This window comes from Petromyzon marinus, unplaced genomic scaffold (assembly GCF_048934315.1).
Source record: "Petromyzon marinus isolate PM22_M1 ecotype Great Lakes invasive population unplaced genomic scaffold, UKy_Petmar_22M1.pri1.0 PM_G_Scaffold_68, whole genome shotgun sequence".
In the NCBI taxonomy this organism is placed as follows: domain Eukaryota; kingdom Metazoa; phylum Chordata; class Hyperoartia; order Petromyzontiformes; family Petromyzontidae; genus Petromyzon; species Petromyzon marinus.
The window spans coordinates 339,076-363,527 of record NW_027423022.1 but is presented as its reverse complement, the minus strand read 5'-3'; the positions used below and the strand labels follow the sequence as shown (position 1 = coordinate 363,527).

Genomic DNA, 24,452 nt, shown 5'->3' with positions numbered 1-24,452 from the left:
ACTCAGCTCCTAGGTTCAACCTGCAGAGTAAGAGTGGCCAGTCTTTGTGGACCTGTGGGTTGGGTCAATCTCTCACCAGGAGCGAGAGCCAATAAGCTCCCAAGCATTCATGATGTTCTAATGATAATTGCTTTTACATGGTGCTTGCTTAATCGCCTCAGCAACTCGGGAGTTTTGTATCTCGTCTGAAACGCTCGAAGAGCATCCCCAAGTAGCAGCTGCCCCTGTGTGGCACAGGGTGGTGGCCCTGCACCGACCTGCATGTGGACTAGAGCCTGTCAGTAGGGGGGTATGATTGATGCGTCATCTCAGTTGTGTCGTTTGTAGGTAATCTTGATTCGAAGCTTTTGTGACTGCAGGAATCCACACTCTCTAGTTATTTCGGTAAAGTCACCACGTGGGTAGAAACATAACAGATCACGGCGTTTAGATCACAACACAAGCAATCGTCATCAGGTGGGACAACCACAGCAAGAAGAAGACGCTGAAGTAGTAGGCGCCTACTCCAGCAGTTTTATCTTCTTGCTGCTGTGGTTGTCCCACCTGATGACGATTGTGTTGCGATCGAAACTCCGTGATTTATTATTTGTAGGTAATGTTTAGAATTTGCTACATTTTGACCCAGATGCCAGCATGCAATGGTCTACTCGTTTTGAATGACACTACAATAGTACGTTGTACATACACTGTTAAGCAGGCGGTGCGTATTTTAAAAATAGCTTCTTGTTAATACGATGTAACCTGATGCAGTATATTTCACTGCAGTAATTACATTTTGTTAATATGCCTGTCAATAATTACGAATGAATACTTGTCTGTGCGTATTTTAAATGTTATTCTTTTATAAGGTGATGTTGATATCGAAAACTGACACATAACCGGCATGCCATAAATAGGAAATTAACTCTGCTTATTCGAATCAATGTATTCATATATGTTGATAAACTGTTTTCAAGCAGATTTTGTCTCTAACGGCGACTACAGGGACCACATGATTGTTTAAAAATGTCTTTGATTATAACTATAATTGCCTACAATTCGTCATGTGTAGCTTATTTAGACTATAATTTATTCACTACCCAAAATGTATTTACTTGAAAACATAGAGCTGATATTTGTAAGCAATGTCTTTTTTATTTATACGTTTGAAAAAAAATATTTACACAAATTGAACTTGTTCAGATACAAGGTGAATTCACAAGGCTTTGTAAAAAATCCAATATTTCAGAATTTTGCCTTATGGGAGAATATTTTTTTAAATGTTGGTAAAAATAAAGATTCAGAAGTATATATTGTGCCGTGTCTACAATTTTACTGTAAAGTGGAATTGGTAAAAAAAAATTAATGGTTCAATGAGCCACTCTGTCTACGGGAAAGCTACCCATATGGATGCTTACCTGAAACCGGATTCCCACCACCATCCATCCCAGAAGAATTCCCTCATCAAGACTCTGCACCATAGAGCCCAATGCATATCCGACCAGGAACACATAGCCAGTGAACTCAAGCACGTACACCAAGCTCTTAAGGCTATTGGTTACTCCGACTACAATCCGCAAAGCTATCACTCCAACCATGAAGAAGGACCCTCTTGAGCCTTTCAAAACCATCACTTTGCCCTACATTGCGGGGATCACAAAAAAAGATCTCCAAAATCTTGAATAAACACAAGATCCAGGTCCGATTCAACACATTACATAAAATCCGTGATCTGGTTACGTCTGTAAAAGATGTGATTCCGGACATACAATACCCTGGTGTCTACAAACTAAGTTGCCTCTGTGGTAGTAGTTACATTGGAGAAACCAAACGCCATGTCTCGGACCGCATTCGTGAACACAAAGCAGACCTGAAACACGGTAGGACCAACACCTCGGCCGTGGCAGATCACTGTTATAATTCAGTAGGCTCACATGACATTGACTTCTCCCAGACAGAGGTTATTTGTAAGCCATCTGGCTACCATGAGAGATTCGTTCATGAGGCTATCCACATATACAAACACAGAGACAATTTCAACCGGGAAGATGGATTCTGGCTTAGCAATCATTGGAAAGATTTTATAAACCATTTCGTGTCTTAATTGATTGTTCACGCTTACGGTGGCTTTCAGACCGCATTCATTATTTTCGTCTCCCCCCTCCTCTTTTCCGAACATAGATGGACTCGTCCTTCTAAACAAACTGTCAAATCACTCTCCGTGGTGCTAACGTTAAAAAAACCCGCCACTTTTTTCAAAATTTCTTGCTGTGGTTTTCACACCTGACGACGATTGCTCGTGTTGCAGTCGAAACGTCGTGATAATTTTATTGTTTTATATTTTTATTATTTTATTGTTTCCCTTCTACGTGGTGACTTTACCGAAAGAACCAAGAACATGAATTCCTCGCAGTCACGAAAGCTTTAAATGAACATTATTACTTCGTTAACACCTTTCACTTTCGCACGCCGCTAATTTTTTGCGACAAGAGGTTTCATTACCACAGGTTACACGCGCAGTGGGTCCAAGACGAGGCGAGACGGTTCGCTGGAGGCAACACGTTTATTCAACAAGGGAACCACAACACAGAGGGGTGACGACCCCTCACAGCCGATAACCTCAGGAGGCAGTCCCTCCACACTACGGTGCCCTTACTCTGGTTCTAGCGCTAACCCTACACTGGTTATGTCTGAACCCGACCCTAGCCAGGGTCACTGGGCTCTTCGCTTCAGGGTCTTCAGAGTAGCGCTCAGAGTCTTCTTCAGAGCTTCAGGTGGACGAGGACCGCCAAACCCGTTCAGGGGTCCGGCTTTTATCCCCGTTCCAGGGTCTCTCCGCCCCTGGCCAAGCCTTCTGGGACTCTCTAGGGGGCCCTGGAACATCCCCCAGCCCCCCCCCCTCTTGGGGTCTGGGGGCCCTGTTCGTCCCACCTGGTCTGTACACCACCCCCTGCTGACGCATGTCCGCTATTACAGGTCAGCTCCCGTGGTAATACGCATACAGCCCAACAATGGCGCTACATCATCCCCCCCCCCCCCCCCTTGTAACATCTAGGCGTCTGCTACGTTCACAGGAAGCCCTAGACGCATGCACGAATATGCTCAAGGTGCCATGTCATACATGCGAGCGTATGGATGTCCCTGACTTATTTATTACCTTTACATGTAATCCAACTTGGCCTGAGATAAAACAAAAACTTTCATTCGGCCAGACACCCAGCCGTCGATACGACTTCACAGCCAGGGTGTTCAGACAAAAGCAAGTTAAATTCATCGAGAGCATTCACTGAGAGTCGTGTTTTTTGGAGAATCAAGATGCTGGATGTACTCAACTGAGTGGCAGAAACGAGGACTTCCACATCATAGGGGTTTCCCCTTTTTGTCTGGCAACAAAACTGAAACCTTTTGGCGTCCTCTGCCTGAGGACCAATTGAGTCGAGGCTCTAAAGAAAGCCGTCCCTTGGTGTGGACCAATCGGTTTCAAGGACAATGCATCAATCGGTGATGGGGGCAGGGGGTCAATCGGTGATGGGGCAGTTGTGGAGAGAGTGGAGAGTTTCCCATACCTGGGCAGTGTGCTTATGACTGGCTCCAGTTTAACAGCAGAGGTCTCACTCCGAATCAGTCGAGCGGCAATATCTTTTCATCGGTTGCGTAACGCTGTGTGGAAGCTACCTGGTCTGTCGCTCCGCACTAAGCTTCAGGTCTTCTTGGCCACGGTCATTCCCTCCCTTCTCTACGCTTGCGAAACGTGGACCCCCCTAATGGAACATCTTCGCCGGTTAGAAACATTTAGGCTGGCCTGCCTACGATCCATCCTGGGTTTAACCAGACTGGATTGTGTGAGGAGCTCACAAATCCTTGAAAGATCTGGGCAGGGTCCCATCGGTGAGCTCCTCCGGCAGGCAAGGCTGCGATGGCTGGGTCATGTAGCCCGCATGCCCAGCCACCGCATGCCGAAACAGCTTTTGTTTGGCCGGATTGAGGGGGCTAAGCGGGCGCGGCACGGGCTAGAGAAGAGATGGAGTGATGTGGTACAGGAGGACGTGGAGCTGAGTGGACTTGCCGATGACTGGTACCAGCGGTGTCAAGATCGGCCTCTGTGGAGGAGGCTCGTGAAGGATGCTACTGGGCAGTTGGAGGCAGTCGCCCTCCAACAACAACGGAGGGCGGAGGAGCGACGCTCACAACAGCGAGCGGAGCGCCGGGTGGCTAAAGCACAGCAGGTTGGCACAGTAGGGGGCACAGGTGGTGCATCAGCCAGTCATCTCAGTCAGTCGACCCGTGGCACCTGGGTCTGCCCCGTGACCTCCTGCCAGCGGGCGTTCGACACTTCACGTGGCCTCAGGGTGCACATAGCCTGGCACAAGCGTCGTGGTGACGTCACCGCCACTTAGTGGCGAATGGCGGTTGTTGTTGTGTCAGTGTGTGTGTCAGTGTGTGTCTGAGTGTCTAAGTGAGTGACTGACTGTCTGAGTGAGTGACTGAGTGTCTGAGTGACTGAGTGTCTGACTGAGTGACTGAGTGAGTGTCTGAGTAAGTGTCTGAGTGAGTGACTGAGTGAGTGGCTGAGTGTCTGAGTACGTGTCTGAGTGACTGAGTGTCTGAGTGACTGAATGTCTGAGTGAGTGTCTGAGTGAGTGACTGAGTGTCCGAGCGAGTGAGCGAGTGAGCCACTCCCAACGCCCTCACCCGCTGCCCTGGAGTCTCCTCACCCTCCTCACCACCCTACACCTCACCACCCAGCCCCTCCTCACCACCCTACACCTCACCACCCAGCCCCTCCTCACCACCCTACACCTCATCTGCTCCTCCTCACCCTGCATCTCCCCTCCAGCTGGGGTATCTCAGCCATGATGTCGTCTATCTGCTTGAGAATCCGGCACTCCTCCACCCTCTTGAGACTCGCCACCCTCTCCTCCTCCTCCTCCTCCACCTCGTCGCCCGACTTGCAGTCGCCATCATCGGCTGCACTGCGTGATCTCCGTAGTCCCCTCCTCCTCCTCGTCCTCTTCTTCTTCTTCCTCCTCCTCCTCGTCTTCCTCTCCTCCTCCTCCTCGTTCTCCTCCTCCTCGTTGTCCGCCACCTCCCCATCGTCTCGTGCTCTGTCGACGCTCGGCTGCAGGCGGCTGGTGCAAAACTTCAGCAGCAGCCTGCGGACGCCCCCTGTAGACTCCACCACCTCCTCCTCCTTGTCGTCCCTCCGCTCCTTCACCTCGTCACCCTCCACCACCACCTCCCCCTCCTCGTCGTCCGTCCGCTTCTTCACCTCGTCACCCTCCACCACCACCTCCCCCTCCTCCTCCTCCTCCTCGTCCCTCCGCTCCTTCGCCTCGTCACCCTCCACCACCACCTCCTCCTCGTCCCTCCGCTCCTTCACCTCGTTACCCTCCACCACCACCTCCTCCTCGTCGTCCCTCCGCTCCTTCACCTCGTCATCCACCACCACCTCCTCCTCCTCGTCCCTCCGCTCCTTCGCCTCGTCCCCCTCCACCACCTCCTCCGGCGATGACGACGACGATGATGAAGACGACGACAACGACGATGCGTCCGAGAACGACCAACAGTTGGACGACGATGACGACGCTCTCTGCTGCCGGTATTGTTGCTGAATTTGTCTCCGTCGCTGCCGCTGCTTCTCCAGAGCGCGACCCCGGCGCCTCCCGGTGGGCGGTGGTGGCGGCTCAGCCAGCGGCCACGGCATCAGCGAGAAGAAGTGGAACGTCGCCCCAGGCGGGGCCGAGCGCGGAGGAGGCGGAGGAGGCGGAGGAGCGCGGCAGGTAGAGGAGCCCGGGCAGGGATCGGGATTCGGTCCCGCCGGGCAATCCGCCGCCGCAGCCTCCCGCCGCTTGCTTAGCGGCGACCGCCCGGTCAAAACCTCCTCCTCCTCCTCTTCCTCCTCCGCCTTCAACGCCGCCTCGGCCTCCTCTTCCCCTCGTCCTCCTCTCGCTCCGCCTCCTCCTCCGCCCCTCCTGCTGCTCCCCCTCCTGCCCACGCCCTGCCACCAAAAGTCGAAGTGTCTCTTCCGCGCCGCACGCGGTCCAACCGCGGCCTCCCTGCGTCTCTCCGCCTCCTCCTCCTCCTCCGCCTCCTCCTCGCCCGCCGCCTCGTCAGCGCCGAGCGCCGGCCCCGACTCTCCGCCGCCGTCTCCGCGCTCCGGGGCGACCCTCGGGCCGATTCCCATCGGCGTCGGCGTCGTCCGGGCGCCGCCACCGCCGCCGCCGCCGCCGTGGGAGCTCACCCGGGGGGGCGCCGCCACCGCCGGAGTCTCCCGGCGGCGGCGCCCCCCCCCTCACGGGGCGACGAAGACGACGGCCGCGGCGGGGAGGCCCCGGCGCGGGCCCCGGCCCCCCGGCGTCGTCGCCGAGCGGGCAAGCGACCTTGGAGGGCGCCGCGTGGGACTCGGCTCCTCCTCCTCCGGCGTCGTCCGCGGAGCGCTTGGGCACCCGGACGGGCCGGGAGGAGCGAGCCCTCGCGGAGGGGGCGGCCGTGGCCGTGGCCGGGGTCGGGGTCGGGGCCCGGGCCGGGGGAGGCAGTCTGGGAGGCCGCTGGTGAGGGGGGAGGGCCGGAGGAGAGGGAGGAGACGCGGGATCAGATTCCAGCATTCAGTACGCAAAAGTCCTAGTAGTGGTGGTGGTATTGGTGGTAGCGGTGGTGGTCAGTGATTGTAGTGATGTTGGTAATGGTGGTGGTGATGGTAGTGATGGTAGTGTACGGTAGTAGTGGTGGTGGTAATGGTGGTGGTAGTGATGGTATGGTATGGTAGTAGTGGTGGTGGTGGTGGTAATGGTGGAAGTGGTGGTAGAAGTGGTGGTGGTGATGGTGCTAGTGGTGGTGGTAGTAGTGGTGGTGTAATGGTGGTGGTAGCGTTGCTGGTAGTAGTGGTGGTAATGGTGGTGGTGGTAGTGATGGTAGTGTATGGTAGTAGTGGTGGTAATGGTGGAAGTGGTGGAAGTGGTGGTGGTAATGGTGCTAGTGGTGGTGGTAGTAGTGGTGGTGTAATGGTGGTGGTAGTGTTGGTGGTAGTAGTGGTAGTAATGGTGGTGGTGTCCGGCAAAACAACCCCCTACCTCCTTGTGGTGCCGGACGGGCAACGCTGCCGTGGGCAGTGCCGGGGGGAAGGGCCAATTCGAATGGCCTTTCCCCTCATGGCGTTTGTAACCACCACAGCGGCTAAGTGGGGGCTCTGGACAGGTGTGAGGGGCTGGTAACCCCTCAACCTCCAATTAATTACCACTAAACCACGACCACAACATTTTATAAATAAGCTTGTGCCGGAGGCCCCGGGGGGACAGGCGTCTATGACGTCTCCTGACCAAACCCCATTTGGCGGAGCCAGGAGACTGAATCCTTCCCCTCGGGGCTCCTCCAAAAACAACAAAAAACCACTACGTGTGGCCACGTGGAATGTTCGAACGCTCACTGCGGAGGAGAGGCTGCCACTCCTCTGTCAAGAGCTGGACCGGTACCGCCTGGATCTCTGTGGTAATAAGGAGGTCCTGTGGACCGGCTCTGGCTCCTGCCACCATGAGGGGTGGACAGTCCTCTACACGGGGCAGGAGACTGCCAAACAACAGGGTGTGGCTCTTTTTCTGAATAAAAGAATGAAGGGGTGTGGGAGCGTGGTGATGAGGTGTGGGAAGCTGTAAGCCCCAGGCTACTTTGGGCTCGCCTTCCCATCAACCACAGGTGAGGAGTGGTGGTCATGGTAACTTATGCCCCCACCAAAGACGAACATCCGTGGAGGGATGCAAGCAAGGCCAATGAGTCAAATGCCTTCTATGACCTCCTGTCACAGGTGCTGGCTAAAGTGACCCCTCGGGATAGAGTCATTTTGTTGGGTGACTTCAATGACCGAGTTGGTCATGATGCTGGCACCTGGTCTGGAGTAATTGGAAGGCATCGGGCAGACCAGCTCAATAACAACGGCAGGAGGCTGCTAAATTTTTTTGCAGCCCATGGGCTTGTAATTACCAACACGCTGTTCCGGCATCGGCGCATCCACACCACATCATGGATGCATGCCGGGTCCAAGCAAGATCATCTGCTGGACTACATAGTGACGGAACAGCGAATGCGGGCCCATGTCCTTGACACCAGGACCTACCATGGAGCTGATCTGCCCACTGACCATCGACTTGTCATCTGTAAGATGCACCTGCAATTCTTCCACTCCGGTGGTGGGTGTACACCCAGGACCCCATTCAAACCCTTAGTGGCATGGTCTCAGCTAGCTGATGAAAGTTACAAACGAGAATTTCATCATCGCTTGCGGCTGGGATTGGCATCGTCCCCCACTCCTCTTGATGTCGAGGGGAAATGGGCGAGGTTTAGGACTGTAGCTCATGTAGCTGCAATGGCTGCTTTGGGTACACGGTCCAGACCTCCCCAGAGACCCTGGCTGACAAGAGGTGTTCAAGCCGGCTGAGAAACATCGACAGGCCCACTCTCATCGGCTACAGCATCCCACGTCGGAGAATGAGGAGGCTTACCGCAGCCTTCGCTCGGAGGTTCGGAGAGCCGTGAGGCACTGCAAGAATGGGTGGTGGTCGCGGGTTGCTGAGGAGATGGAGTCTGCCTCAGTGGCCCACGATCACAAATCGCTCTTTAATTCCATCAAAAAAGTAACCTGCAGCGCCACACCTATTACCATCATTAGGGGAAAGAACGGTGATCCAATATCCGACCCCCAGGAACAGGTTTGCAGATTTTCTGAGCATTCCTGAGGTCCTGGGGAAATCCCTCAGCCAGGAAAACAACGTGGGACAAAGTGGGGATGACCCTACTGAGGCTGCGGTGCCTCAAATATTGGAGGAAGTCACCCCCTGTGAGTGGCTGGCTGAGGTGCCATCCGTTGAGGACAGCAAGTTGGCACAGTAGGGGGCACAGGTGGTGCATCAGCCAGTCGTCTCAGTCAGTCGACCTGTCGCATCTGGGTCTGCCCCGTGACCTCCTGCCAGCGGGCGTTCGACACTTCGCGTGGCCTCAAGGTGCACATGGCCTGGCACAAGCGTCGTGGTGACGTCACCGCCACTTAGTGGCGAATGGCGGTTGTTGTTGTTGTTGTTGTCTATCTCGGCGTGTGTCTGTGTGTGTCTGTATCAGTGTGTGTCTGTGTCTCTGCATGTGTGTCTGTCTCTGCGTGTGTGTATGTCTCTGCGTGTGTGTGTCTATGTGTCTCTGTGTGTCTGTGTGTCTCTGCGTGTGTCTGTGTGTCTCTGCGTGTGTGTCTGTGTCTCTGCGTGTGTCTGTCTCTGCGTGTGTCTATGTGTCTCTGCGCATGTGTGTCACTGTGTCTGTGTGACTGCCAAGTTGTCCTTATTTTCGTTGCCTTCTGATACGCCCAGCAGAGACACTTGCCGCACACACTCACCGTGCCGCGCACAGACAAAGATCCCCCGTGTAGCCTTGACAGACTATAGGGGCAAGTGCTGTTAGCGAGCTCCTATAAGGCCAGCACGGTACACGAGGGGGTGAGTGGCCAACACCACGTCGGGTCGCCTTTGTCTCCCCAGTGGCGATGTTTATATCGCAACAGTTACTCGTTTGAGGCTGAGTCGACCTAGGGGAGGCCCAGAAGCGGTTCAAATAATCGTCGCCGGTGGTGGCCGTGAGTGGGAATCGAACTCGGGTCGCCGGGTTCGTAGCGCGGCGTAGCGCTAACCGCTACACTACAATGTGTTACGCTTACACACACAGACACACACACAGACACACACACACACACAGACAGACACACAGACACACACAGACAGACACAGACAACGCTAACCGCTACACTACAATGTGTGACGCTTCCACATGCGAGGGTCACGTGACAGATTTGACGTCACAGCTCACTTGCCGTGCAAAAAAATAAACTAAAAGTGTATTTGTATAATATTTGCACGGTGTATAGTCTGTAAAGTACCCACATGGCAAATTTCCAGTTTGTTGCATGTCGGGAAGTACGCTAAACATTTTGAACAGACAACACACACAATCACAACTTTGCCTTTTATATATATTTGGAGATGCAGTGAAAAACTTTCCCAAATTCATCATGCGGTTTCAGTTTTTTTATTTTCAGTTTGATTTGTTTTAGTTATAGTCCCGTGAGCCATTCGGCTCTTGAATCGGGTGCAACCACAACAACAAAACAAAAACACGACCAAGAGAAACATCTTACAGTGACTATGTGTGACTGTGCAAACAGCACTGTCATGGCACGCAATGAGAGGGCAAATGTCATAAACATTCCTGTAAGCCCTCGCATCTTCAACATTAATGTTTCCATAGAAACGTCGTGGGGTGTTTTGCTTTATTTAAAAAAAGATAAATTATTATCTGTTATTTTCATTTTATTTTCTATCTACGTGACTTTACCGAAAGAACCAAGAATATTAATTCCTGCAGTCACCAAAGTTTTAAGTCAAAACATTCACACACGTTGACAAAGCCTCACCTTGTGTTGGTGTGGGCAGGTCGCTTCTGATAACAAGAGTGGTATAGCAGCTCAAGCGGGCTTCGCCTGCTAACAAAAGAAAATAAAAACTGCGTGAATATTCATAATAAATCAAAGTTACAAAGTGGCGAGCCGGGTGAAGACAAATTAAACTTAAGCGAGATAATTAAAGTAAACGCAATCAGGCGAGGGCAGGAGGCAAGGCCCCGCGTGGCTAGACCCCGCGTTGTAAAGTTCCAACCTGGACATCGATTCCCATACTCGCTGCTACTCAACTGACATCCCTACGAGAGAGAGCGAGGCTCTACCTTGGTAAACAACAACAACAACCACCACGACCACCACAACCACCACCACGATGAGAATTTCTCACCTCGGATTTCAGTGCAAGCGCGCACACGGCAGCTTCCTGTTACCTCGCGACAGCAGGAAGTAGTATGACGTCACTTCCCACCCACGAGCGGCTCTGTAACTGAATTAATTATATTTTGATTTAAAGCTTTCGTGACTGCAGTAATTCATATTCTTAGTTCTTTCGGTAAAGTCACCTTGAAGGGAAACAACAAAATAATAAAATATATATAAAACAATAAAAATTCTCACGACGTTTCGACCATAACACAAACGGTCGTCTTCAGGTGTGTTGGTTTGCATAAATTTATTTTTAAACGGTGCATTTATTTATTTATAAAAAACGTTAGCGCCACGCGCAGCGATTTGGCTGTTTATTTAGGACTAGTCCATCTATATTCTGAAAAGAGGAGGGGGGAGACGACATTTTTTTAAATTAATATATGCTGTCTGAAAGCCACTCTAATTGATTGTTCATGCTTACAGTGGCTTTCAGACAGCATACATTAATAAAAAAAAATTCGTCTCCCCCCTCCTCTTTTCAGAATATAGATGGACTAGTCCTAAATAAACAGTCAAATCGCTGCGCATGGCGCTGACGTTTTTTATAAATAAATAAATGCACCGTTTAAAAATAAATGTATGCAAACTAACACACCTGAAGACGACCGTTTGTGTTATGGTCGAAACGTCGTGAGAATTTTTATTGTTTTATATATATTTTATTATTTTGTTGTTTCCCTTCAACGTGACTTTACCGAAAGAACTAAGTATATGAATAAATTATGTTAATGAGTCTGGAATCTACGTCGAGGGATGGGGGCGTGGGCGCTGAACCCGTCGCAATATAATCGCGACGGCTTAAGGATACATTATGTTAATGAGCCACCAGTCACTGGGCGTAGCTGTGCCCAAATAAGGATTGCCACTGGAACGATATCGGCAGTGACTCTGCAGAAATTAAAATAACGCTCAAGAGCACGGTTGATTTAGATTCATTTTCCATTGCCCCCTCCTTTGGGTGCGTGAACTCAGCAACAACGTGGACATTATTGTGTGTACAGTGTGTGTGTGTACACACACTGTGTGTGTGTACACGTACACACTGTGTGTACGTACACTGTGTATGTACATACACACAGTGTACACACAGTGTACGTACATACACACTACACACACAGTGTGTATGTACACACTGTGTGTGTGTGTAGTGGAGGGCAAAGTCGACCCATGGCATCTTATCATCAATTAATTTTTTAAAATGTATTATTTTTATTTGTTATTTGTATTAAATTTTTCAATCTTTTATTGTTTTTGCTTTGTTTTCTATCTACGTGACTTTACCGAAAGAACCAGGAATATGGTAGCGTATTCTCTACTTGTTGCAGAGGTTCAAAGTTCAAATCCGACAGGCACACCTGGCTGCCCCAGTAACATTCACCACAATATGCGCTGTTCTGCTTCACGGCGGATGTAAAACAGAGTATTGTGTCACTCACAACGCACAGGTCATTCCATGTTGGTGGCACGGTCAAAATTGTGGTTAATTCCAAACATTATCCAGAAACTCTACAGGGAGATGACGCGTCAATGATCGCCCCCTACCGACAGACTCATGTCCACGTGCAGGCCGGTGCAGGGCCACTTTGTGCCACACAGGGGCAGCTGCCACTAGGGGGCGACCTTCCATTGATTGAGATGAGGTTCGATACGAAACACCCGAGTTGCTGAGGCAATTAGGCAAGTGACTTATGAGTGCAAATATGTTGTTTATAACGTAGTGAATGGTTGGGAGCTTAATTGTCTCTCGCTCCTGCTCACAAATTTACCCAGCCCACAGCTCCACAGATACCAGCCGCTCTTCCTGGGCAGGTTCGGTTACGTACGGTGCGAAATAAGTTCCAGATACACACACACAGAGACTCACACAGATACACAGAGACCCATAGATTATCACGGTTGGCTACATACGGAGCGTAATAAATTACAGATAAACACTCCTTTGAGCAAGTTTGAGTCGCGAGCCGTGGAAGTTGACCGGGCGCGTGTTGCTACTGACAGTCGTTGAATACGGTTGGATAGACGCTGATAAAGAGACACACACACAGACAAAACAGGCGGACAGACACAGACAAGAGGAACACAGAGACGACAGAGAGACACAGGCAGAGATAAACACAGAGGCAAACAGATGACACAGACGGACAGAGACAGAGAGATGTTGAATCGAACACACTGAACTCGCTCCATTGAAAGAGATTCCTCGATCTTCGCAATGCCCGGAAGTCGTTCTTATTCTTATTGATTTAATTGCGTGTGGTGTGTACGTGCAAGCAATGTGGGATATCGATGTACACAGATATGAACAAGATCAGCAGACAAGACGTCTTTAATTTGATCGGTCTCTCCACGAAACAAAGGAATGTTGAACACGAAATATAAATCGCACGGCCTTCGTGCGAGTCCATAATTACTGCAGCATTGCTTCAGTGCAAGCCAACTGTGGACCGGTTTTGGTGGACACTGTGTGTGTGTACACTGTGTGTACACTGTGTGTACACTATGTGTGTGTGTGTACACTGTGTGTGTACACTGTGTGTGCAAGCCAACTGTGGACCGGTTTTGGTGGACACAATGTCTCAACAGCAATGGGGCGTGCTTCAAGCCATGGTTGTGAACATCCAGACGTTAATCAGCAAGGAGCATTTCTAGTCCAAGTTCGACAAAATCCAAGTCAACACGTAAGACAGAATTATAATTCGTGTTGCAGAGAATGTATCTCCTCTACGTGTAACTTTAAGGTGGTATGTCTTGTAACTGATGAATGATCCGAGTGTGCTTTCTATGTCAAAGACAATGAGTTGCTCCAGATGCTTCCCGAAACACAAAAATACCCTTTGACCTGTATCACAAGAACAACGGGTCTCCCCTGAGTTATTTGTACAGGTTATTTCCAAAAACAACACACACACTTTGTCCTAACATCACTTATTCAATGTTTGACCCTTATAAATGAAATGATGCATGTACACACAAAATCAGACAAGTGTTCATTCTGAATTATTGACAGGCATTTTAACATTTAATTACTGCAGTGAAATATACTGCATCAGATAACATCTGATTAAGCTTTTTAAAAAAAATGCACCGTCTGCTTAACAGTGGATGTAACACATACTATTGTGTCATTCAAAACGAGTAGGCCATTGCATGCTGGCGTCTGAGTGAAAATGTAGCAAATTCTAAACATTACCTACAAACTACACAACTGAGATGACACGTCAATCACGCCCCGTAAGGACAGGCTCTTGTCCACATGCAGGCCGGTGCAGGGCCACCACCTTGTGCCACACAGGGGCAGCTACTACTTGGGGATGCTCTTCGAGTGTTTCAGGCGAGGTACGACACCAAACTCCGAGTCGCTGAGGCGATAAAGCAAGCACCATGTAAAAGCAATTATTATGATAACATATTGAATGCTTGGGAGCTTATTGGCTCTTGCTCCTGGTTAGAGATCTACCCAACCCACAGGTCCACAAAGACTGGCCGCTCGCTCTTACTCTGCAGGTTGAACCTAGGAATTGAGTGTTCAACTTTGCATTCTTGTCATTAAAGGCCTGTGACAAAGGTGCATCTATTGGAGCGACATCGTCTCTGGCTTACACATCTACCGGGTCTCCACTTGACTTTGTTTTGTCTCGGAGGAAGTCCACCCACACCCCCACTTCCACAAACTGCTGGGAGTTGCCTCTCTCTGCCTCAGTCAGAATTCTCCTCCTGCATCACGTTGCCTTCATCAATGTAAAGGTCCCATTCTGGAGATGAATCTTCATCTTCACATTTCACCTTCACTTCTTCGCTCTTCACTTCTTCACATTTCACTATCACCTCTTCATATTTCACCTCGATACCTTTAAAAGTGTCCAAGCTTGGATTTTCTTCTGGTTCGTGTTTCATGAGGGATGGGCTCATTGCAGCACTTTGACTTTCACAAGCTGATTTCAGACTCCACTCCTTGTGGATCTTCTGATGCTTCTGTGTTCCCTGGTGTACTTGAAGATTTGATGAATTTGCAAACATCTGCCTGCACAGAGTGCACTTGAAGGGTTTCTCTCCCATGTGAGTTCTCTGGTGTGTTACAAGAGCAGATGACTGTGAAAATGCCTTCACACACACAGTGCACTTGAAGGGTTTCTCTCCTGTGTGTGTTCTCTGGTGTATTTTAAGAACTGATGGCCATGCCTTGTTACACACACTGCACTTGAAGTGTTTCTCTCCCGTGCGAGTTCTCTGGTGCTGTGTCAAATTTCCAGTCCGATCCGTGCTGTATGCACGCTGGTCGCATTGTTGACTTGTCATACCGAGCTGTGCTGACTGACTTTGCTCCATCAGACCAGCGTCAGCTGCAGACTGAAAAAAATAATATCCACACCATCTACACGTCAGTATCGATGCACAGAGGAATGCATATATAGTCACATGTGACTTACACGTCTATACTTATTCAAATATTCATGATGTAGTGAAAAAGTGTCCCAAATGCATCACACGCCTGATATGGCAGTCATCCCGGGACGGGGACTGGCACCTCGGGGGGCTATGTGGTGCCACAACAGCAAAGCCGCTCCGTCGAAACCGGGCCCGTCGCTGTGCTGCTGCGACCGAGAAGCCACCCGGCTCCCATCACAGCACTTCCCCTGCCACCCTCCCCCCCCCCCCCACCTAAACACACACACACTCAAGTAGGGCCTCATGGGGAGGGGAGGGGGGCACCTGCCCTGAGTTTTTACCCGAGAGGCCCCCTCGTGGGGGTGCTCCACGGTTTCTCAGGGTCAGGGAATTGGCAGGCACCCCCCCCCCCCCCCCCCCCAGGCCAAATGGCACTGCGGCGCCGTGGCTTAACTTAGAATTAAATGACCACGGAGAACTCACGGAGAACCGCAGTGAGGAGATGCCCAAGACACACACGGACCAGCAGACAGGTGGGGAGCGGGGCAGCGCGGGTTAAGCGTCTCTACCCATGGTGCACCGCGGGCTAGCGTCTCTACCCATGATGCACCGCGGATTAACGGCCCTACCCATGATGCACCGCGGATTAACGGCCATACCCATGATGCACCGCGGATTAACGGCCTGACCCGTGATGCACCGCGGATGGGCGGTGTGAGGGCTTTGAAAGGAGGATTAAAAGGGACGCTTTGGGGAAGCACGGGGCCATTTTTATTATTTGACTGGAGATCAACAGGAGGGAGGGATCGGGGAGCCGTCACCTGACTGTTACTCGCACGTCCGTGAGACGGGGCAGAGAACAGCCAGATTCTATTTACAGCATCATCTATCCGCGACCTCCATCGCTGCGAGGTCGGACCGTAAGTACGAGGGAGAGAGGTAAGACAAAGGGACGAAATTCGGAGAGAAAATAGAGGGCAGACAGGTCCATTAAGTATCAGGCAGTAGCGAGATCGGTTAGACCTGTCCTGCTGGTCCGTACTGACACACACAGTCTAGTTCGATACTCGCGGGGAATAAAACCACTAATAGGATAAAGCTGTGTCGTGGTCACTGTGAGTGCGAGGAGGGAGACGGAGTGTTTGGTGTTCGCATATCGGTACGAGTGTGTACAGAGTGTTTTGTGTTTGCGCGCATACGCGGCTGTTTGCAGCGAATAAGGGAGTAGAACGTGCTTAGTGTCCGTACCTGTACGATCGTTTACAGTATTGTTCAGCGCGCGCGTACCTACACGAATATCTTCGGCGGTGCCCAGCGCTCGCGTACCTGCGCAATAGCCTACAGTAGCGCTTTGCGCTCGCGCGCCTGTGTGACGGGGTGGCGGGGTGGCGGGCGCGCACTCGCGCGATTGTCTAATAGCGAATTAAGCGCCTGGCGTGTGCGAATACGCAGCTGTGTAAACAGCCCGTTAAATCGGAGCAAAGTAATCGCGGCGTGTTTGTTTTTGCTTAAGCGCGTGGAGCGTGGTGGGTGGGAGGGAATCCCACGGGGGCACGCCGCGCCTGTTTATTCCCGTGCAGGACGGGGTTTTACTTTGCGAGCGCGCTCACCGCGACACGCCGCCGTTGAACAGGGTAGCGCATCGCGAGCGCAAAGCGCACGAGCCGCTGATTAAGCTACGCAAACGCGGTCGACACCCCAGGCAGAAGTACAGGGGGGCGAGGCATTAGGGGTCGGTAGTCTGGACCTGACAGAGCAGCCGGGGAGGTAGCGGTATGAATGGAACGGGGGAGTAGGTGGGCAACAGCCCCGACAATTCAGTGATGGCGGGGGACGGTAGCCCCCACATAATGGTGTCAGAGGTGGTACGATCCCCCGCACCTCCAAGGGAGAGAGGCGCCCCACCCCAGGCTAAGATAAAATGCACGTTCACGGGCAAGGGGATTCCGTCATGGAAATTGTTTGCCCGCAGCATCAGAGGTGCGAAGAATTTTAATGGCTGGACGGACGCGGAGGCGTTGCAGCAGCTGGAGATGCACTTGGATGGGCTGGCAGCCGACTTTGTAGAGGCTTTGCCCGCAAGCGCACAAACCCAGTGGGGGGAATTAATGCGCCGGCTTGAACTACGCTTCGGCACGTATGATGAGGAGGAGGCGCAGGCGGCCTTAGAGGCGCGCCGCCGCCAACCCGGTGAGGATTTGCGAGATTATGCCGAGGACGTGCGCGCGCTAACCCAGATCGCGCACCCGGAGTATGAGGCGAAAATAATTGATGACCTCGCCGCCGGGAAGGTACAGCGATATTTGGTGCGTACCCCGTGGTGGCAACCAAATGTAGACGGGGCGCGCCTCCCCTTCGACACCCTTGTCGAGCGCGCGCGTAAATGTGAGAAGCTCTCCGGTGAGCGCACGCAGCCCCGAGGGCGGGGACGGGAGTGCGCCGTGGCGAGCTTACTCTCCGACGAGGAGGAGGAGGAGCTCGCCATCGCGACAAGGGGATGGGCAAGGGAGCCCCCGAGACCCCGGGAGACAGTACCCGGATGGGATATACAGGCCAGCATCGGGGGGATGGAGCACAAAATGGGCCGAGATATGACCAAGCTGCAGTCCTCCGTTGAGACCAAGCTGCAGGCCTCCGTCGAGACCATCCAGTTCGAGATGGGGGAGCTGCGCTCCACGGTGGGGGGGCTAGCTGGGAGGGTATCCCGACTAGAAGCAGAGTCTGGGCAGCGGCGCACTGGGGGTAGAGGGAGCGGGCAGGGTGCCCACTACGGAGCCACCACCCCCCCCCCCCCCCCGGGCATGTTATATGTGCGGCCGTCAGGGGCATCTCGTGAGAGACTGCCCTCAGATCGCCCGCGCTAGATATGCCGAAGGGTTAAACGCCAACGCCCCCCTAGAGAATGGACCACCTAGGGGTGCAATCGACGCGGTCCCAACACATATCGACGACAATGGGAATAATGGCGAGCGAGTGATCTTCACACAGGTTCCAGCGACAACGCCCGTGGACGCGGTGACTCCTGGCGACTGGCTACGGGAGCTGGTGGCAGGAATCACGGGGGCCACGTCGCTGGTGGAAGGGCAGGTCAACGGAATGTGTACCCGGATCCTGCTGGACACGGGGGCGGTGGCCTCGCTTGTGAGCGCGGCACACTGCAGCGCGATCGGGGTCGACGTGAGCCACCTGCAGGCCCCGGACCGCGCACTGCACACGGCGAGCGGAGCCGGAATGGGGCTCCTGGGGAGGGCCACCCTGGAGGTCCGCATAGGCCACCAGGTGTGCACCCAGGAGTTCTACGTCTCGAGTGTGCTGTGGCACAAGTGTATCGCAGGTACCGACCTCCTGGAAAAGCTGGGGCTCAACGTGCAGCCCCGCCAGCGATGCGCCACCGTGGAAGGCAGCAGGGAACGGATTCCATGCCTGGGACGGGAGCCGAATCGCCCCCGCTTCACACCCGTGGCCGCTACCCTGACGACGGCCGTCACCATCGGGCCGCTCGCCGAGATGCTGGTGCCTGTGGCGACACCCTCCACCGACCCCGCGCACCGACCATCGGGGGAGGTAATGCTAACTCCTCACCCGGAGTTGGCAAAACGATATGGGGTTGTGGGATCAGCCACGTTGGTAAACGCCGATGGGGGCCGATTGCGTGTGTTTAACCCCCACGGCACCCCGGCAATACTGCGATGGCGCACCACAGTAGCCACCGTGCACCCCCTACACGCGCGCCACTCCAACGACTCGGTATTCGCACTCTGGGCGGAGGACCCCGGTCGCCCCGAAGACCACCAGGACCTGGCCTGGCGAGTCGGCCCGACTCCCCACGCTGAGGTCGTTCCCCTGCTTGACGCGTTACACGTACCTTGGGCAGATTTACCTAAGGGAGAGGCCGATCAGCTACGCGGGTTACTGCGGGAGTACGCCGACGTGTTCAGCGAACACGATTCGGACGTGGGTCGCACAGATCTCGTTAAGCACCAAATCGACACCGGTGCCGCCCGACCCATAAAACTCCCCGCGTACCGCGTGGGCGCACCCGAACGCACCCAGATCAAAGAGGCGGTCGGGGACATGCTCCGCGATAACATAATTCAGCCCTCGGCGAGCCCCTGGTCTGCCCCGGTGGTACTAGTAATGAAAAAGGACGGGTCAACCCGGTTTTGCGTCGATTACCGCAAATTAAACGCAGTCACCCTCGGCGACGCCTTTCCCATACCGCGCATCGACGACACCTTTGACAGCCTCGCCGGAGCGCGGTATTTTTCCACCCTCGATCTCGCGTCCGGGTACTGGCAGGTGGAGATGACGGAGGAGGATCGGCCGAAAACCGCATTCACCACCCCGATGGGACTATTCGAGTTTCGAGTACTCCTGTTCGGGCTCACCAACGCGCCCGCGATGTTCCAGTAGCTGATGGAGTTGGTGATGCGGGGCTTGCAGTGGGAACAATGCCTGATTTACCTGGATGATGTGATCGTTTTCAGTAGATCTCTGTCTGAGCACTGGTCCAGGTTACGGGAGGTGTTCCAGCGACTGCGAGCGGCTCATCTCAAGCTCAAGCCCCGTAAGTGCTACATCGCACAGCGCGAGGTGGGGTACCTCGGACATCGCGTCAGCGAGGCAGGGGTGCGCACCGATCCGGACAAGGTACGCGCCGTAGTGGATTGGCCACAGCCAAGGAACCTGACAGAGATAAGATCATTTTTGGGGCTCGCCACCTATTATCGTCGATTTGTAAAGGGATTCAGCGAGATTGCACGCCCCCTCACCCAACTCACTTCCCCTAAGAACCCCTATCAGTGGACGGAGGCCTGCCAGACGGCCTTCACCACCCTCAAAGACCACCTCACCCACACCCCCACCCTGGCTTTCCCCGATTTTACCACCGACTTTATTTTGGACACTGACACCTGCAGCAGCGGGCTGGGTGCGGTGTTGTCGCAGGTGCACGAAGGGATGGAATGGGTTATTGCGTACGCCAGCCAGACCCTGAGCGGGGCCGAGCTGAACTACTGTGTGACCCGTCAGGAATTGTACGCTGTGATCTTCGCGTGTAAACAGTTTCGGCCGTATTTGTACGGCAGGAAATGTCGGGTGCACACGGACCATTATGCTCTGCAGTTCCTCCTCACCTTCAAGGAACCGCGGGGGCAGATGGCCCGATGGCTGGCGCAGCTGCAGGAGTACAACCTGCAAATCGAGTACCGGGCGGGACGGACGCATGCAAACGCGGACGCCTTATCACGGCGACCCGCGGTGTGTGCCGAGACGAGGGCGGAGGAGGCCTGCCCGTGCTTCACGGGGGGACGTTGCCGACAGGCAACGGACCCCCGGGAACCCGCTGAGCCTAACCCCCCCCCGGCGAGAGAGAGTGCGGTATGCGCCACAGACCCCCACAGGTGGAGGCGCGGACCCAGTCGACCGCCCGGCAAGCGCAGGGCCCACGACTCAGGACCCAGCGGACCTATCCGCCCTGATCGGACGGATCCAGGAGGACGTCGGCTGCGCCTTCCCGAGCCTGAACGACGAGCAGCTGAGGCAGACCCAGCAGCCGGATCCGGATCTGGCGGCGGTGGAAGCGGCCCTGCGGGAGGAGAAGAGCACCCTACCAGGGCCCTGGAGCGGTTTGTATGCCCGGTTGTGTGTGCAGAACGGGGTGGTACGGGAGTTAATAGGAGGCCGGCCAGCCGGGGTGCAACTGTGTTTCCGCCCAGGTGCGACCCCAGCTGCTAAGACTGGTGCACGACCACCCGCTCGGGGGCCATGACAGGGAACGGCGCACTCGTGAAACCCTGCGTCGCCAGTATCTCTGGCCCAAGTTAGCACAAGACGTGGCCGCCTGGGTACAGGGCTGCCACGCGTGCCAGCAATGCGGGCCGAAACCAGCGCGATACCAGGTACCCCTGAGATCGTTCCGCATCAGTCGAACGAATCAACTGGTTGGGATTGACCTGCAAGGGCCATTCCCGCGATCCCACCGGGGCAACCGATATATTCTCGTAGCGGTGGAGTACTTCACACGCTATCCCATAGCGGTGGCCATCCCCGATGAGACAGACCTCGTAGTGGCCCGAGCGTTCGTGGAACACTGCGTACTGAAGCACGGGATCCCCGAACGAGTCATTACCGACCAGGGTAGTGAGTTCGAGGCAGAGCTATTCCAGGCGCTGTGCCGGGAGTTCGGGATCCAGAAGGACCGAACTACGGCGTACCACCCCCATGCAAATGGGATGGTAGAGAGGATGAACCAGACTCTAGCCAGGAAGCTTAAACGCATGGCGGCCGCGAATCAACGGGACTGGGACGAACACCTCCCCTATGCTCTGTTCGCCTACACCACCACGGTACACACATCTACGAGACAGACCCCGTTCCTAATGATGTTTGGTCGTCAGTCTCGCCTACCCACAGATCTGCTGTTCGGTGTCCCTCCGCCGCAATGGGAGGAAGGGAGCCGCCCTGTGGAGCATCTGATGGAGACCCTACGAGGAGCGAGGGGCCGGGCCTACCCGCAAGGCGAGGCCGCACACCAGAGGCAGGAGCAGGGGACCCGACCCCGAATGGAGCCCCCTTTCTACTCGGCGGGCTCTAAGGTATGGCTGCACACCCCTCGCGTCGGGGCCGGGCAGGCGGGGAAGCTAACCACCTACTGGCGGGGACCCTGGACCGTGGGATGACAGATCTCCCCCTGGACGGTACTGATTCAGGGGGGGGAGAGAGGCCGGGAGATGGTGGTCAACGTCCGGCAACTAAAACCATGGAGGGCGTCCCCAGCGAAGGAGAACCCCGCCGCTCGAGTACCCCGAAACCCCTGGGTCCCCACACCCCCCATACCCGGGGGCCTCGCACGGTATATGGGCCCCACGGAGCCCCGGGCCCCGGGGGGTCCTGACCCGGGCCAGGGAGGACGGGGACGACGGCCCCTAAACCCTACCGCCCCCGAGTTTGTCTCCCAGCCCGCAGGTGCCAAGGACCAAGGAAAACCGCTGGAGCGGAGGAGGAGACCGCCGCCCGAACTCCGGGAGACGGAGCCACCACCCCCGAGGCCGGCCACGAGGACTGGACGAGTCCCGCGGACCCCGCGGCGCTACCTCGTGGGAGCAACCCAGGCGAGGTGCTCCAGTCAACCCGGGACGGGGACTGGCACCTCGGGGGGCTATGTGGTGCCACAACAGCGAAGCCGCTCCGTCGAAACCGGGCCCGTCGCTGTGCTGCTGCGACGAGAAGCCACCCGGCTCCCATCACAGCACTTCCCCTGCCACCCTCCCCCCCCCCCCCACCTAAACACACACACACTCAAGTAGGGCCTCATGGGGAGGGGAGGGGGGCACCTGCCCTGAGTTTTTACCCGAGAGGCCCCCTCGTGGGGGTGCTCCACGGTTTCTCAGGGTCAGGGAATTGGCAGGCACCCCCCCCCCCCAGGCCAAATGGCACTTGGCGCCGTGGCTTAACTTAGAATTAAATGACCACGGCGAACCCACTGAGAACTGCAGTGAGGAGATGCCCAAGACACACACGGACCAGCAGACAGGTGGGGAGCGGGGCAGCGTGGGTTAAGCATCTCTACCCATGGTGCACCGCGGGCTAGCGTCTCTACCCATGATGCACCGCGGATTAACGGCCCTACCCATGATGCACCGCGGAATAATGGTCCTACCCATGATGCACCGCGGATTAACGGCCTGACCCGCGATGCACCGCGGATGGACGGTGCGAGGGCTTTGAAAGGAGCATAAAAAGGGACGCTTTGGGGAGGCACGGGGCCATTTTTATTTGACTGGAGATCAACAGGAGGGAGGGATCGGGGAGCCGTCACCTGACTGTTACTCGCACGTCCGTGAGACGGGGCAGAGAACAGCCAGATTCTGTTTACAGCATCATCTATCCGCGACCTCCATCGCTGCGAGGTCGGACCGTAAGTACGAGGGAGAGAGGTAAGACAAAGGGACGAAATTCGGAGAGAAAATAGAGGGCAGACAGGTCCATTAAGTATCAGGGAGTAGCGAAATAGGTTAGACCGGTCCTGCTGGTCCGTACTGACACACACAGTCTAGTTCGATACTCGCGGGGAATAAAACCACTAATAGGATAAAGCTGTTTCATGGTCACTGTGAGTGCGAGGAGGGAGACGAAGTGTTTGGTGTTCGCATATCGGTACGAGTGTGTACAGAGTGTTGTGTGTTCGCGCGCATACGCGGCTGTTTGCAGCGAATAAGGGAGTAGAACGTGCTTAGTGTCCGTACCTGTACGATCGTTTACAGTATTGTTCAGCGCGCGCGTACCTACACGAATATCTTCGGCGGTGCCCAGCGCTCGTGTACCTGCGCAATAGCCTACAGTAGCGCTTTACGCTTGCGCGCCTGTGTGACGGGGTGGCGGGCGCGCACTCGCGCAATTGTCTAATAGCGAATTAAGCGCCTGGCGTGTGCGAATACGCAGCTGTGTAAACAGCCCGTTAAATCGGAGCAAAGTAATCGCGGCGTGTTTGTTTTGGCTTAAGCGCGTGGAGCGTGGGTGGGAGGGAATCCCACGGGGGCGCGCCGCGCCTGTTTATTCCCGTGCAGGACGGGGTTTTACTTTGCGAGCGCGCTCACCGCGACACGCCGCCGTTGAACAGGGTAGCGCATCGCGAGCGCAAAGCATACGAGCCGCTAATTAAGCTACGCAAACGCGGTCGACATCCCAGGCAGAGGTACAGGGGGGCGAGGCATTAGGGGTCGGTAGTCTGGACCTGACAGCAGCCGGGGGGGTAGCGGTGTGAGTGAAACGGGGGAGTCGGTGGGTAAAGCGGGGGACGGTAGCCCCCACAACACACACACACATAGTGTACACACACAGGTACACACACACAGGCACACACACACACAGGTACACACATACACAGGTACACACACAGGTACACACACACAGGTACACACACACAGGTACACACACACACAGGTACACACATACACAGGTACACACACAGGTACACACACACAGGTACACACACAGGTACACACACACACAGGCCCACACACAGGTAGACACACACACAGGTACACACACAGGTACACACACAGGCACACACACACAGGTACACACACAAACAGGTACACACACACAGGTACACACACACACGTACACATACAGGTGAGCATCACACCCACACACGATAGTCGATCATGTTCAATTCTCATGTAATAAAAGTAGGAATCGATTCATTAAGATTCATTTTCGACCACTT

General features: G+C 54.3%; 1 protein-coding gene across 1 annotated transcript; it reads right to left on the bottom strand.

The window, feature by feature from the left end:
* Positions 1-4,362: 4,362 nt before the first annotated feature.
* On the bottom strand, positions 4,363-11,138 carry LOC142920141 (uncharacterized). The gene is made up of 4 exons (XM_076062598.1): positions 10,797-11,138; positions 10,424-10,489; positions 5,312-6,527; positions 4,363-4,371 (listed from the first exon to the last, which is right to left on the bottom strand). The coding sequence occupies exons 3-4, from the start codon at positions 6,161-6,163 to the stop codon at positions 4,363-4,365; spliced, it is 861 nt and encodes a 286-aa protein (XP_075918713.1). The 5' UTR covers positions 6,164-6,527; positions 10,424-10,489; positions 10,797-11,138.
* Between the last annotated feature and the right edge of the window lie 13,314 nt (positions 11,139-24,452).

Excerpts from the sequence above, each read along its gene's own strand:
- LOC142920141 (XM_076062598.1), bottom strand. The coding sequence starts at position 6,163 with ATGGGAATCGGCCCGAGGGTCGCCCCGGAGCGCGGAGACGGCGGCGGA.